The 12296-nt window shown below is 48.8% G+C and overlaps 1 protein-coding gene across 3 annotated transcripts in view; it reads left to right on the forward strand.

The window, feature by feature from the left end:
• The first annotated feature begins 1112 nt into the window (after window positions 1–1112).
• SUPT5H (SPT5 homolog, DSIF elongation factor subunit) overlaps window positions 1113–12296 on the forward strand; it is a 37478-nt gene continuing 26294 nt past the window's right edge. Inside the window, exons 1-6 of one of the 3 annotated variants that reach the window (XM_083753626.1) lie at window positions 1228–1311; window positions 6346–6446; window positions 8406–8565; window positions 8685–8750; window positions 9580–9591; window positions 11749–11818. In XM_083753626.1, the coding sequence (XP_083609752.1) occupies window positions 6366–6446; window positions 8406–8565; window positions 8685–8750; window positions 9580–9591; window positions 11749–11818 (389 nt within the window). In that variant the 5' untranslated portion in view covers window positions 1228–1311; window positions 6346–6365. Of the gene's footprint in view, window positions 1312–6345; window positions 6447–8405; window positions 8566–8684; window positions 8769–9579; window positions 9592–11748; window positions 11819–12296 lie in introns of all 3 variants that reach the window. The other 2 variants (XM_083753625.1, XM_083753627.1) reach the window with 2 other exon arrangements.

A 12296-nucleotide genomic window follows, 5' to 3' on the forward strand; every position in this document is an offset into this window, starting at 1 on the left:
ATACAGTGGTACCATGGTTAACGAACTGAATCCGTTCCGGAAGTCTGTTCTTAAGCCAAGGTGTGCTTTCCCATATAACCTTACAGGTGTATAATACCATTTTTGCACCAACTTCAAGAGAAGGACGAGGATTGGTTTGAGAAAATATTGAATTATTTGGGCAGGTTTGAACAATTTAGGGTAAGTAAAATGTTAAAAGTTAAATAAACCATATGGAGAGAGAAGTGTTAAGGTATATAGAATTGTCCATGTGGTTGATTTGAATATGTTATTATTGATTATGTATACCCAATGTATCAGCCGCCTGGGGGTTTTCACTGTGTTTGGGTTGTTGGTAAAAAAATAAATAATAATAATTTTAAAAAAAACCTTTAAAAAAATAACAAACAGAATAAAGTCGGTATTACAAAAGAAAAATAAATAAATGGAAAATAGTCAGATGAATGAAACGGATGGTTCCTGCGGCCTGATCCCACCAGGCACGTCATTTACTCACGAGTAAGCCCAACTGAATTCAGGGGGGCGACCCCTGGGGCAATGAATGGGCTGAGGAGCCTTGGCAGGCCCTCAATCCCGCGCGCAGCTACTGCGGAGTAAGCCCCATTCAACGCCATAGGGCTTACTTCCGAGTAGAACGGCCCGGGCTGCCCCTTTGGGGATCCCCTGCGCCCTCCCCTCCTTCTCCGCCCAACCATCCCAGCGCTGCCATTGGCCTTCCACAACTCCTACGTCACACACCCCGCCGGCCAATCCCCTCCTTGTTGCGCCCCAGACCAGGGAAGAAGCGACGGGCCGTAATGGGCCGCCGAGCGCGATCACGTGACGGGGGCACCATTCCCCCCCTCCTCCTCCGCGTCGCCGCCGCCACCCGCGTAACACGTCACTGTTCCCTTCCCCCGCCGGCACGTGACCCGGGCGGCGGCCCAATTTCCTCCATGGCGCCCCAGACCAACCAGGGAAGAAGCGACGGGCCGTAATTGGCCGAGCGCGATCACGTGATGGGGGCGCCATTTTTTCCCCCCCTCCTCCTCCGCGTCGCCGCCACTCGCGTAACACGTCGCTGTTCCCTTCCTCCGCCGGCACGTGACCCGGGCGGCCCAATTTCCTCGTCTTCTCGCGAGATTTCCTCTCTCCACACCCCCCCACCAGACACACACACCTTGTACGCGTGCGCGCGCAGACGCTCGAGGCGGTTCTGTTTTGGTTTTTCCGGTTCTCTTCCGCCGCCCGCGCCGGTTTTTCTCCCCCTCACACCCCCCCGGAGAGGCCCTGAGGCGGCGGCGGGAAGCGGGAGGCCTCCGGAGAAGCGCGGTGAGGGAGGAGAGGGGGAGGAGGGAGGCGACGAGGCCCGCCTGCCGGCCGCTCCCCTCAGGGCTCGGCAAGGCCCGGGTCTAAGCGGGCCGGAGGAGGCCTGAGGGAGGAGGCCTGGCTTCCCGGGCCCGTCCCCTCACCGGCCTCGCGGGGGGGGGGGAGAGGGGTGTGGGTGGGTGTGGTTTCCCTCATGCGGGACCGCAGAATGGTGGGAGGGGGCACCCCCAGAGGTCATCTAGCCCAACCCCGTGCCGCGCAATGTTGTGTTTTCCCTTTCGGTTTGTTTGTTGTTGTTGTTGTGGTTGTTTTAAAAAAAAGGTTGTGAACCCCCCCCTGAGATTGTCGGGCGGAGGGGGGCCTACAAATTTTACTACTAGTAGTAGCAGTAATAGTAATAATAATGATAATAATAATAATAATAATAATAATAATAATAATAATAATAATAATAATAATAATGGGGTCGTACCTGGAAAAGGAAGGGTCCCTTTCTTGTGGCTTTCTTGTTTGGCTTATTCCGCCGTTTGTTGTTATACGGTGGTACCTCGGGTTACATACGCTTCAGGTTACAGACTCCGCTAACCCAGAAATAGTGCTTCAGGTTAAGAACTTTGCTTCAGGATGAGAACAGAAATTGTGCTCCGGCAGCAGCAGGAGGCCCCATTAGCTAAAGTGGTGCTTCAGGTTAAGAACAGTTTCAGGTTAAGAACGGACCTCCGGAACGAATTAAGTACTTAACCCGAGGTACCACTGTATTGCTCAAAAAATGATATGCTTCAGGATGAGAACAGAAATTGTGCTCTGGTGGCGCGGTGGCAGCAGGAGGCCCCATTAGCTAAAGTGGTCTTCAGGTTAAGAACAGTTTCAGGTTAAGAACGGACCTCCGGAATGAATGAAGTTCTTAACCCGAGGTACTACTGTAGTAGCAGCAATAATAATAATGGGGTCGTGCCTGGAAGAGGAAGGGTCCCTTTCTTGTGGCTCTTGGTGGCTTTGTTGTTTTGTTTATTCCGCCGTTTGTTGCTATATCGGGGTTAGGAACTGAGATAGGAGAGCTAGGAGCTAAATGCCACCTTAAACCGAAGGTTATGGGTGCAACAGCGGCATGTCTAGACGCTCTTTTATTGATAACAAGAACACAAAGCTGAAAATGAATGAACCCTGTTGTTGTTGTTTAGTCGCGTCCGACTCTTCATGACTCCATGGACCAGAGCACGCCAGGCCCTCCTGTCTTCCACTGCCTCCCGCAGTTTGGTCAAACTCATGCTGGTAGCTTCGAGAACACTGTCCCACCATCTTGTCCTCTGTCGTCCCCTTCTCCTTGTGCCCTCCATCTTTCCCAACATCAGGGTCTTTTCCAGGGAGTCTTCTCTTCTCATGAGGTGGCCAAAGTCTTGGAGCCTCAGCTTCAGGATCTGCCCTTCCAGTGAGCACTCAGGGCTGGTTTCCTTCAGAATGGAGAGGTTGGATCTTCTTGCAGTCCATGGGACTCTCTAGAGTCTCCTCCAGCACCAGAATTCAAAAGCATCCATTCTTCGGCGATCAGCCTTCTTTATGGTCCAGCTTTCACTTCTGTACATCACTAATGGGATAAACTATCAGTAGTAGTATGTAGCAGTAGCAGTAATATTAATAATAATAATGGGTTCGTACATGAAAGGGGAAGGGTCCCTTTCTTATGGCTCTTGGTGGCTTTCTTGTTTTGTTTTGTTGCCTTTATTCCACCGTTGTTGTTGTTGTTGTTGTTGTTATATCAGTGTTAGAAAAGCTACGAGCTGAATGGCACCTAAATGGGTGTAACAACAGAATGTCTAGGTGCCCTTTTTTATAACAAGAATTCAAAGCTGAAAATGGATGAACTGCAGCTAAAATATTTTCATTTTTCACACGGTGTAGTCCTTCACCCGCCCCCAATATCCTTAAGAAGAGGGTCTCTTCTCCAGTGTTGTAGCTAGAAGTGGGCAGGCAGAAACAAAAGTTCTCCTTTCCTTCCACTTCCTTCCAGTGTGGTGTAGTGGTTAAGAGCGGTGGACTCGTAATCTGGGGAACCGGGTTCGCTTCCCCGCTCCTCCACCTGCAGCTGCTGGGTGACCTTGGGCCAGTCACATTTCTCTGAAGTCTCTCAGCCCCACTCACCTCACAGAGTGTTTGTTGTGGGAGAGGAAGGGAAAGGAGAATGTTAGCTGCTTTGAGACTCCTGAAGGGGAGTGATAAAGTGGGATATCAAATCCAAACTACTACTACTACTCTTCTTCTTCTTCTTCTTCTTCTTCTTCTTCTTCTTCTTCTTCTTCTTTGTTTTAATCGGAAATCTATAGGTTCAGTACTGTGCCCAGAGCTCAGAAACTGCATTAATGAAATTCCCTGTTTCAAAATGTTCCTGGAACAGTTGGAGTTTTCAACACTGAATTTTATGTCATAGAATTATAGAGTCGGAAGGATCAAGTCCAACCCCAATGCAATGCAGGAATCCTTAGCCCAACACGGGACTCAAACCCACAACCATGAGATGAACAGTCTCATGCTGTACTAATTGAGCTGTGTCAGTGTCATATATTTAAGCCTTTCCCCTGACAAGGACTCATGAAGGTGTGCAGGTTAAAAAAAAAGGAGAAAAAAAGAACAGCCAAAGCATAAGGGGGGAATCATTAAAAGAATTAAGCATTGGTTTTGATTTATATCCCATATTTTCCTGCTTAAGCGGCTCAATGTGGTCCATGGTGTGGTGTCTAGAACATGGGTAGGCAAACTTAGGCCCGGGGGCTGGATCCGGCCCAGTTGCCTTCTCAATCCGGCTCACGGACGGTCCGGGAATCAGCGTGTTTTTACATGAGTAGAATGTGTCCTTTTATTTAAAATGCATCTCTGGGTTATTTGTGGGGCACAGGAATTCATTCATTCCCCCCCCCCAAAAAAAAAATATAGTCCGGCTCCCCACAAGGTCTGAGGGACAGAGGATCGGCCCCCTGCTGAAAAAGTTTGCTGACCCCTGGTCTAGAATTAGGACCTGGGAGAGACCCTGGTTCAAGTCCCACTGCCGCCACAACCCTGGACCCACGTTTCACTAGGTGTGTGTCTCCCAGCCCAGCCTGCCCTACAAAGTTGTGGGGATTAAATGAGGACCAGGACTTAGACCAGGGTTTAAATCCACCCCACTCAGCCACAGGGAAGCTCAGTGGGTGTGACCTGGCGAGAGCAGTTGCTACCTCTCACAGCTCAGAGTGGTTGTTGTGAAGATTAAATGAGAGGGAGGGAGAAAACTGTGCACTGCCTTGAGCTCCTTGGAGAATAAAAGGGGGGATAGTAAAGGTAAAGGGACCCCTGACCGTTAGGCCCAGTCGTGGCCGACTCTGGGGTTGCAGCGCTCATCTCGCTTTACTGGCCGAGGGAGCCGGCGTACAGCTTCCGGGTCATGTGGCCAGCATCACTATGCCGCTTCTGGCGAACCAGAGCAGCGCACGGAAATGCCGTTTACCTTCCCGCCAGAGTGGTACCTATTTATCTACTTGCACTTTGACGTGCTTTCGAACTGCCAGGTTGGCAGGAGCAGGGACTGAGCAACAGGAGCTCATCCCGTCGTGGGGATTCCTAGGCTCTGTGGTTCAACCCACAGCGCCACCCACGTCCCAAACATGGAATATCAATGCAACAAATAAATACATTATACAGTTCTCAGGCAACCCCCCCCCCCTGCATTCCCTAAAGTACATATTCACCATAAAGACACCCCAGTTTTGAAGAAGCTGAAGAATACTGGCTTATTCTTAAGCAGTGTTCAAATTTAGTCAGGTGCATTTTGCACCTGGTTATCGGCCACTTGTGACCAGGTGAAGATGTCCGGGTGTCTGGATGGTGCCTGACAACTCCACCATCTGGAGGTGCATGCTTGTGGATCATTGGATCTTTCCTCTTTTCACCCACTTAATACCACATCCTGTAGAATCCTATCAGTTATCTGTGCAGTCAGAATGAATTATGCAGCCTGAGCAGGAGCAGCGAGCAACGTTAGAGTTAATTGTTGTAGCTTGTCTACACTTACCCCACCCCACTGCCCCACTGCTCACAGTTGTGAAGAATATCCCTATGTTATGAATGGTCTGTGTCACCATTAAGAAAAAGAGATGGGAATAAGCCAGTATATATGTGGACTGTCCCAGACTTTTCTTCTTTAAGTTCTCAGAGTTCTTAAGCTAGCTCAAGGTTGTCATCTCAACTTGTCGTTTAGTCGTGTCCGCCTCTTCATGACCCCCTGGACCAGAGCACGCCAGGCACTCCGGTCTTCCACTGCCTCCCACAGTTTGGTCAAACTCACGTTCGTAGCTTCGAGAACACTGTCCCACCATCTCGTCCTCTGGCGTCCCCTTCTCCTTGTGCCCTCCATCTTTCCCAATATAGGGTCTTTTCCAGGGAGTCTTCTCTTCTCATGAGGTGGCCAAAGTATTGGAGTCTCAGCTTCAGGATCTGTCCTTCCAGTGAGCACTCAGGGCTGATTTCCTTCAGAATGGAGAGGTTGGATCTTGCAGTCCATGGGGCTCTCAAGAGTCTCCTCCAGCACCACAATTCGAAATCATCAATTCTTCGGCGATCAGCCTTCTTTATGGTCCAGCTCTCACTGTCTGTCCTTTGAAAAATAAGACTTTAGAGCCGTCTTGCCCAAATATGGCAACTCGGCATTCCGTTTTGGTGACTGTGACCTTAGTTTAAGGAGCCATATGGCACCTAGCTTATATCTGAGTTTCTGACGCAGCTGCAGATGTAAAGGAGAATTTGAGTTATATGATGTCTGCATAATGCTGATTTTTGTCTTTCCCTTCTCATGTAAATGCTCTTTGAGGCCTATGATGTGGTCTTGTCCAGAGATACATTATTTTTGGTCCGAAGTTGTTCCTCACATCACTGATGAATCTTTATTATTTGCAGATGTTCGTGTTCTGCTAAACTTTATTCCTGTAGCGTGGGGATTAACTGGTGGGCAACAAAAATGGATTTTGCAAGCCTATTATGGTGGCTAAGAGGCTTATGCTTTTTCTTCAGGATAGAAAAGTGTTGCTGCAATGTCTGACAGCGAGGACAGCAACTTCTCTGAAGATGAGAGCGAGCGCAGCAGTGAGGCGGAAGAGGTGGAGGAGAACGAGGTGAGGTGGAGGAGATCATGCAGGCACACCTGCTTCATGCAGGCACACCTGCTTCAAGGAAGTGTGTCTTTGGCCTGAGTTGTGGAGAGGGGAGGCAGGTTATTTATTTATTTGGCAGATTTGCAGCCTTCCTATCCACCATTTACAGTGGTGCCCCGCAAGACGAATGCCTCGCAAGACGAAAAACCCGCTAGACGAAAGAGTTTTCCGTTTTTCGAGGCGATTCGCAAGACAAATTTCCTTATGGGCTTGCTTCGCAAGACGAAAACGTATTGCGAGTTCTTGCGAGTTTTTCCCCCTTTTGCTAAGCCGCTAAGCCGCTAATAGCGCTAAGCCGTCAATGGGCTTGCTTCGCAAGACGAAAAAACCGCTAGACGAAGAGACTCACAGAACAGATTATTTTCGTCTTGCGAGGCACCACTGTACATCACCAAGGCATCTTGCAGACATGTAAAGCTGTTCACAGTCTCAGCAGGTAAGGAGATCTATGTGTGGATCTTCCACCCTGGAACAGAGGAAGAAGCTCTTATACCCTTCACCTGACATGTCTTTTCGGGTTTTGGCTTCTCTTGAACTTGGGGCTGGGGCAGAGCACATTTTCTGTAAGCAATTTCATCTTCATCTTCGTAATAATAAATTTTATTTATACCCAGCCCTCCCCAGCCAGAGCCGGGCTCAGGGCGGCTAACACCAATACAATCACAATAAAAACATAATAGGGGAAAGAGGGGGGGGAGGAAAAAAGACCAATTTAAAATACAGGTTAAAATGCAATTTAAAATGTAGCCTCATTTTAAAGTAGCTGATAAATCAAGACCATAAGGGGAAGGAAACATAAGGGGCAGGCCGAGTCCAAACCAAAGGCCAGGCGGAAAAGCTCTGTCTTGCAGGCCCTGCGGGAAAGATATCAAGTCCCACAGGACCCTAGTCTCTTGTGACAGAGCGTTCCACCAAGTCGGGGCCAGTACTGAAAAGGCCCTGGCCCTAGTTGAGACCAGTCTAACCTCCTTGAGGCTCAGGACCTCCAAAGTGTTGTTATTTGAGGACCTTAAGGTCCTCTGCAGGGCATACCAGGAGAGGCGGTCCCATAGGTACCTGGGCCCTAGGCTGCAGAGTCAGCAGGGCAAACTCTGGGTTGTATCCAGCACTAGCCTTGCTCAGAATTGACCCACTGGAATGACTAAGTTAAGTCCGTTAATTGAGTAAATCATAGGATTCTAAAGTTGGAAGAGACCCTAAGGACCATCTTGCCCAACCCCTTGGAATGCAGCAATATCTATTCTAGCCTTTCTTTTCATTCCGCATACATCTTAGAGAAAAGCTTCTGTCTTTACCGTGAGGAGGCAGATGTAAGGAACAACAAGAGGGCCAGTATGGTGTAGCGGCAGACTAGGGAAACTAGGGTCCACGTCCCCACTTGGCCACAAAGCTTTCTGGGTGACTTGGATCAGTCCCTCAAAGGGTTGTTATGAGGGTAGAATAAGGAGGAGAATGAAGTAAGCCGCCTTGAGGTTCTTAAAAATGTAATTAATCGTCGTCCTCATTCAGAGACTCCCCCAACCAGCTGTGTGCACCCAAGGGAGGTTTGGGCTTCTTTAACGAGAGAAACCATCCCTATGTACCAATCAAAGCATGCTTTAAACTGAGCCTAGTTCACCAGCACGTTGGAGGGTGCACAATCCCACAAGGAGCACAGGGCCGCTTGTGTTTGCCTAGCCTCTGACTCTCAAGCCGTATCCAAGGACTGAGCTTGGGCAGAAGTTCTCTAGAGACCCGGATATCTCCTCCTAAGTCTAAAAGCAGGTTGGGGCTAGGAATTGGGGCCTGTGGTTTCCATTTCCATGTAACCAAGCTGTTTGGTGCTGTTTCCCCCACCCATAAGTAAAGCTGCTTTCTGTGGGCTTCAGCGTGAACCACCTGCGAGTCACAGGTTAAAGGTTCTCATTCAATAACATGCAGGCTGAAGAGGAGCGTGTCAGTGCCGTAGGCAGCGAGAAGGAAGAAGTGGAGGAAGAGGAAGAAGAGGAGGAGGAAGAGTATGACGAAGAGGAGGAAGAGGACGATGATGACCGGCCTGCGAAGAAACCCAGACATGGCGGATTTATTTTAGATGAAGCTGGTAAAAAAACAAAAAAAGACTCTTCTCCTCTGCCCCCTGCCCCAACCATAAGAGACATGTAATCTTTGACTCCTGGCTTATCATGTGGACCTCGTCCCTTCCCTTTCTCTTCCTTCCAGATGTGGATGATGAGTATGAAGACGAAGACCAGTGGGAGGATGGTGCAGAAGACATTCTGGAGAAAGGTAAGGAGAACCCTTTTCGTGAAGATAATCTTGGATCTGGAGTAACTGATAACCAAGTAGGAGCATGCAAGCTTTGACGTCCCACAGAACATTTTGGCAGCATTCCTCCTGAGGAGGAAGCAGGAAATTCCTCACTGGTGCTGAGTTCTCGAATGCTTGTGTGTAACCCTAAAGCAACCTAAAGAAGCCTGAGAAAAACATAATCTGCTTTATTGAGCGTAATTAATTTTCTGGAATGTTTTTCCCTTTTCTGGTTATAAGTCAGATCCCTAAAACTGGAAATGCAACTGAATTTCTTTTTTTTTTTTAAAAAAAAAGGATTTCCTCTTTTGTTTTATTTCCTGCCAGAGCTGGAAACTTTTTCATTTAAAATTCCCATGTTCATTTGTTCTAATGTTCTTGCCATTTCTGGAAAGCACTGAAACCGATCAGACTTTTCTCCAAGAGTTGCGGGTGACCGCGGGTTGTCACATTTGCGAAAATGCTGTCGGTTGTGGAGGTGCGAAACGAGAGCGGCCAGCGGAGGGAGAGCTGCTTCTTAGGATCGGCGGCAGCCCCTGGCTCCCGGCCGTTGTCCCCCCCCCCCCGAGGCTGCCCCTGCCTGTGGGTAGTGCTCCCCCTGCCTCCCCCCCCCCCGGCCTGGTGGCTTCTCTTTTTTTGAGTTCTCGTGCATTTCATTCGCTTCTGCTTGGTTTGTGTGCCGCATCTTAATTTTGTTCCTTCCGCTTTTCTGTTCCCCATTCACCCTCACCCTGTGGTTGGTTTTGATGGTATTATTTGGCTCATATTGTCCGCCCTCCCACCACCACCACCACCTCTTCATGAGCAGAGGAATTTGAAGGTAAGAACGGTTTTTGTTTTTATCCTCTTCATTCCAGCTCCTTTCCTCTTCACCAGCTGCCTTTGCTTCTCTGCTTCCCTTCAGCCAGGTGGGGTTCTGTGCGTGAGGGGTGGTGGGAGAGCATGCTTAGCAAACGCCTAGTTGATGTGGGCATGCAGGGAATGGGCTTGTAGCTGAGTTCTCTGGTAGTGCAGTGGTCTTCTGAGCAGGAATGCTGTTCCAGTGGTCCCAAGCACCATATTTTTCGCTCTATAAGACGCACTTCTCCTCCTAAAAGTAAGAGAAAATGTGTGTGCGTCTAATGAAGTGAATGCAGGCTGTGCGGCTATCCCAGAAGCCAGAACAGGGAGAGGGAGAGCTGCGCACTGCTCCCTCTCGCTGTTCTGGCTTTGCTGTGCGAAGCCTCCGCAGGGCAGCGTGGAGCCTTCATCCCGCTACCCTGCGGAGGCTTCGTGGGCTACCCCAGAAGCCAGATCCCTCTTGCTGTTCTGGCTTCTGGGATTCAGAATATTTTTTTTCTTGTTTTCCTCCTCCAAAAACTAGGTGCGTCTTGTGGTCTGGTGCGTCTTATAGAGCAAAAAATACGGTAATTCAAGCACTGTCCCTTTCCTTCCCGGACCTGCCCAGGAGAACAGCCTGCAGGTGTCCGTAGATTTCTGTTGCAATTTATTAGTCACTTGAGACAAAGAATCATAGAATTGTGGAGAGTTGGAAGGGACCCTGAGAGTCATCTAGGCCAACCCTTTGCGATGCAGAATCTCAACTCAAGCCTCCCTGACAGATGGTCATACACCTGTCCATAAAGCATACAAAATCTAAACATAAGGAAAAGAACAATTCTTATTATCTATTAAATTTCTATACCACTCTTAATAATAATAATAATAATAATAGTAATAATAATAGTAACATTTATTTATACCCCGCTCTCCCCAGCCAAGGCTGGGCTCAAGGCAGCTAACAACCAATAATAAAAAAGTTGATTGAAATACAACTTAAAAACAAGGTTAAATACAACCTTAAAACATTAAAATGCAACCTCATCACAGGAGGAGAAAGGAAAAAGAAAGATGGGGAGGGGGTCAACTTGACTCCAAGCCAAAGGCCAGGCGGAACAACTCTGTCTTACAGGCCCTGTGGAAAGAAATCAGATCCCACAGGACCCTGGTCTCATGAGACAGAGCGTTCCACCAGGCCAGAGCCAGTGTTGAAAAGGCCCTGGCTCTGGTTGAGTCTAATCTTACTTCCTTAGGGCCTGGGACCTCGAGGGCGTTGCTATTTATGGGCATTAAGATCCTCCGTGGGGCATACCGGGAGAGGCGGTCCCGTAGGTACGAGGATGATGAGGATCTTCATCTGAGGAGCACAGGGTGGTTTGCAATATAGAACAAAAAAATACATACCATAGTAGCAAATAGAAACAATAACATGCTACTGCCACACACACACCCCGCCGCCCCCCCAAGTTTAAAGGTCCATAGGTTGTTTAATTACCCAGAGGCCTGGGAGAAGAGTGGGCATCTGCCAGGGCTTACTGTGACTTGGGGGTTGACCCTTGGGATTCCTTACAATTCTTCAATTCTATGAGCCGTTCTTCCAAGTGCCCATCAGAAGCGTATAGCGCACATTTCCCGTCTGTATCCAAAAGAATGTACCTTCCTTTTCAGAAGACCGCTGCATAGAACAGGAATGGTGAAACTGTGACCCTGCAGTGGACTACAGTTGCCTTCATACCTGGCCCACTGGCCGTACTAGAGGACCACAGGTTCCTCATTTTTGGCATAGGACTCCTCACCCAGAAACAGGGTGGAACAGGCCATGGCTGCCAGGAGCTGCCCATGCATAGCAGGGGCTGTCCTGCGATATCTCAGCCTTAATGGCGGGTCCTTGACTCCCTTAGCAGCGTTTGCAAGTCTCTCTCTCTTTTTCCTCCTTTCTCCTTTCCTCCTTTTCTCTGGTCTTTCTTGACAAGCACAGTGGAGTTTTCAAAGAGCGTTGCAGGGTATCTCAACTTGCAAACAGACCAGGCCCTGAAGTGTTTGCAATTCTGAAAGGTCTCCCCTCCCTCTGTAGCTCTCGCCCGTACACTTTGCCCAACAAAAAAACTCTTCTCTGCCTCTTCTGTTCAGCATTGCAAACGTCTGTTTCTTCTTCTAGCGTCCAACATTGACAATGTGGTTCTGGACGAGGATCGCTCTGGGGCACGGAGGCTGCAAAACTTGTGGAGGTAAATGGCATTGCATGCAGAGCAAAGCACAAAGCAGGAGCAGCACAGGTGTCTGGCAGGACTTGGTGTGTTTATTTTGAAAGCAGAATTGCCTGGTTTGCCTCTACTGAAATAAGTGTACAATTGCATCTTATATGGGGGTTCAGTTCCAAGGGTTCCATATAGACATAAAAATCGTATACAATGGTACCTCGGGTTACATACGCTTCAGGTTACAGACTCCGCTAACTCAGAAATAGTACCTCGGGTTAAGAACTTTGCTTCAGGATGAGAACAGAAATCGTGCTCCGGCTGCGCGGCGGCAGCAGGAGGCCCCATTAGCTAAAGTGGTGCTTCAGGTTAAGAACAGTTTCAGGTTAAGAACGGACCTCACGAATGAATTAAGTACTTAACCCGAGGTGCCACTGTATACTCAAACTCTCGGAACTGCCCTGCAGCTAATAGATGATGGCTTAAAAGCTTCTCTGCCTTGCTTGCC

This window comes from Podarcis gaigeae (assembly GCF_964106915.1).
Source record: "Podarcis gaigeae genome assembly, chromosome: 8".
NCBI lineage: Eukaryota > Metazoa > Chordata > Lepidosauria > Squamata > Lacertidae > Podarcis > Podarcis gaigeae.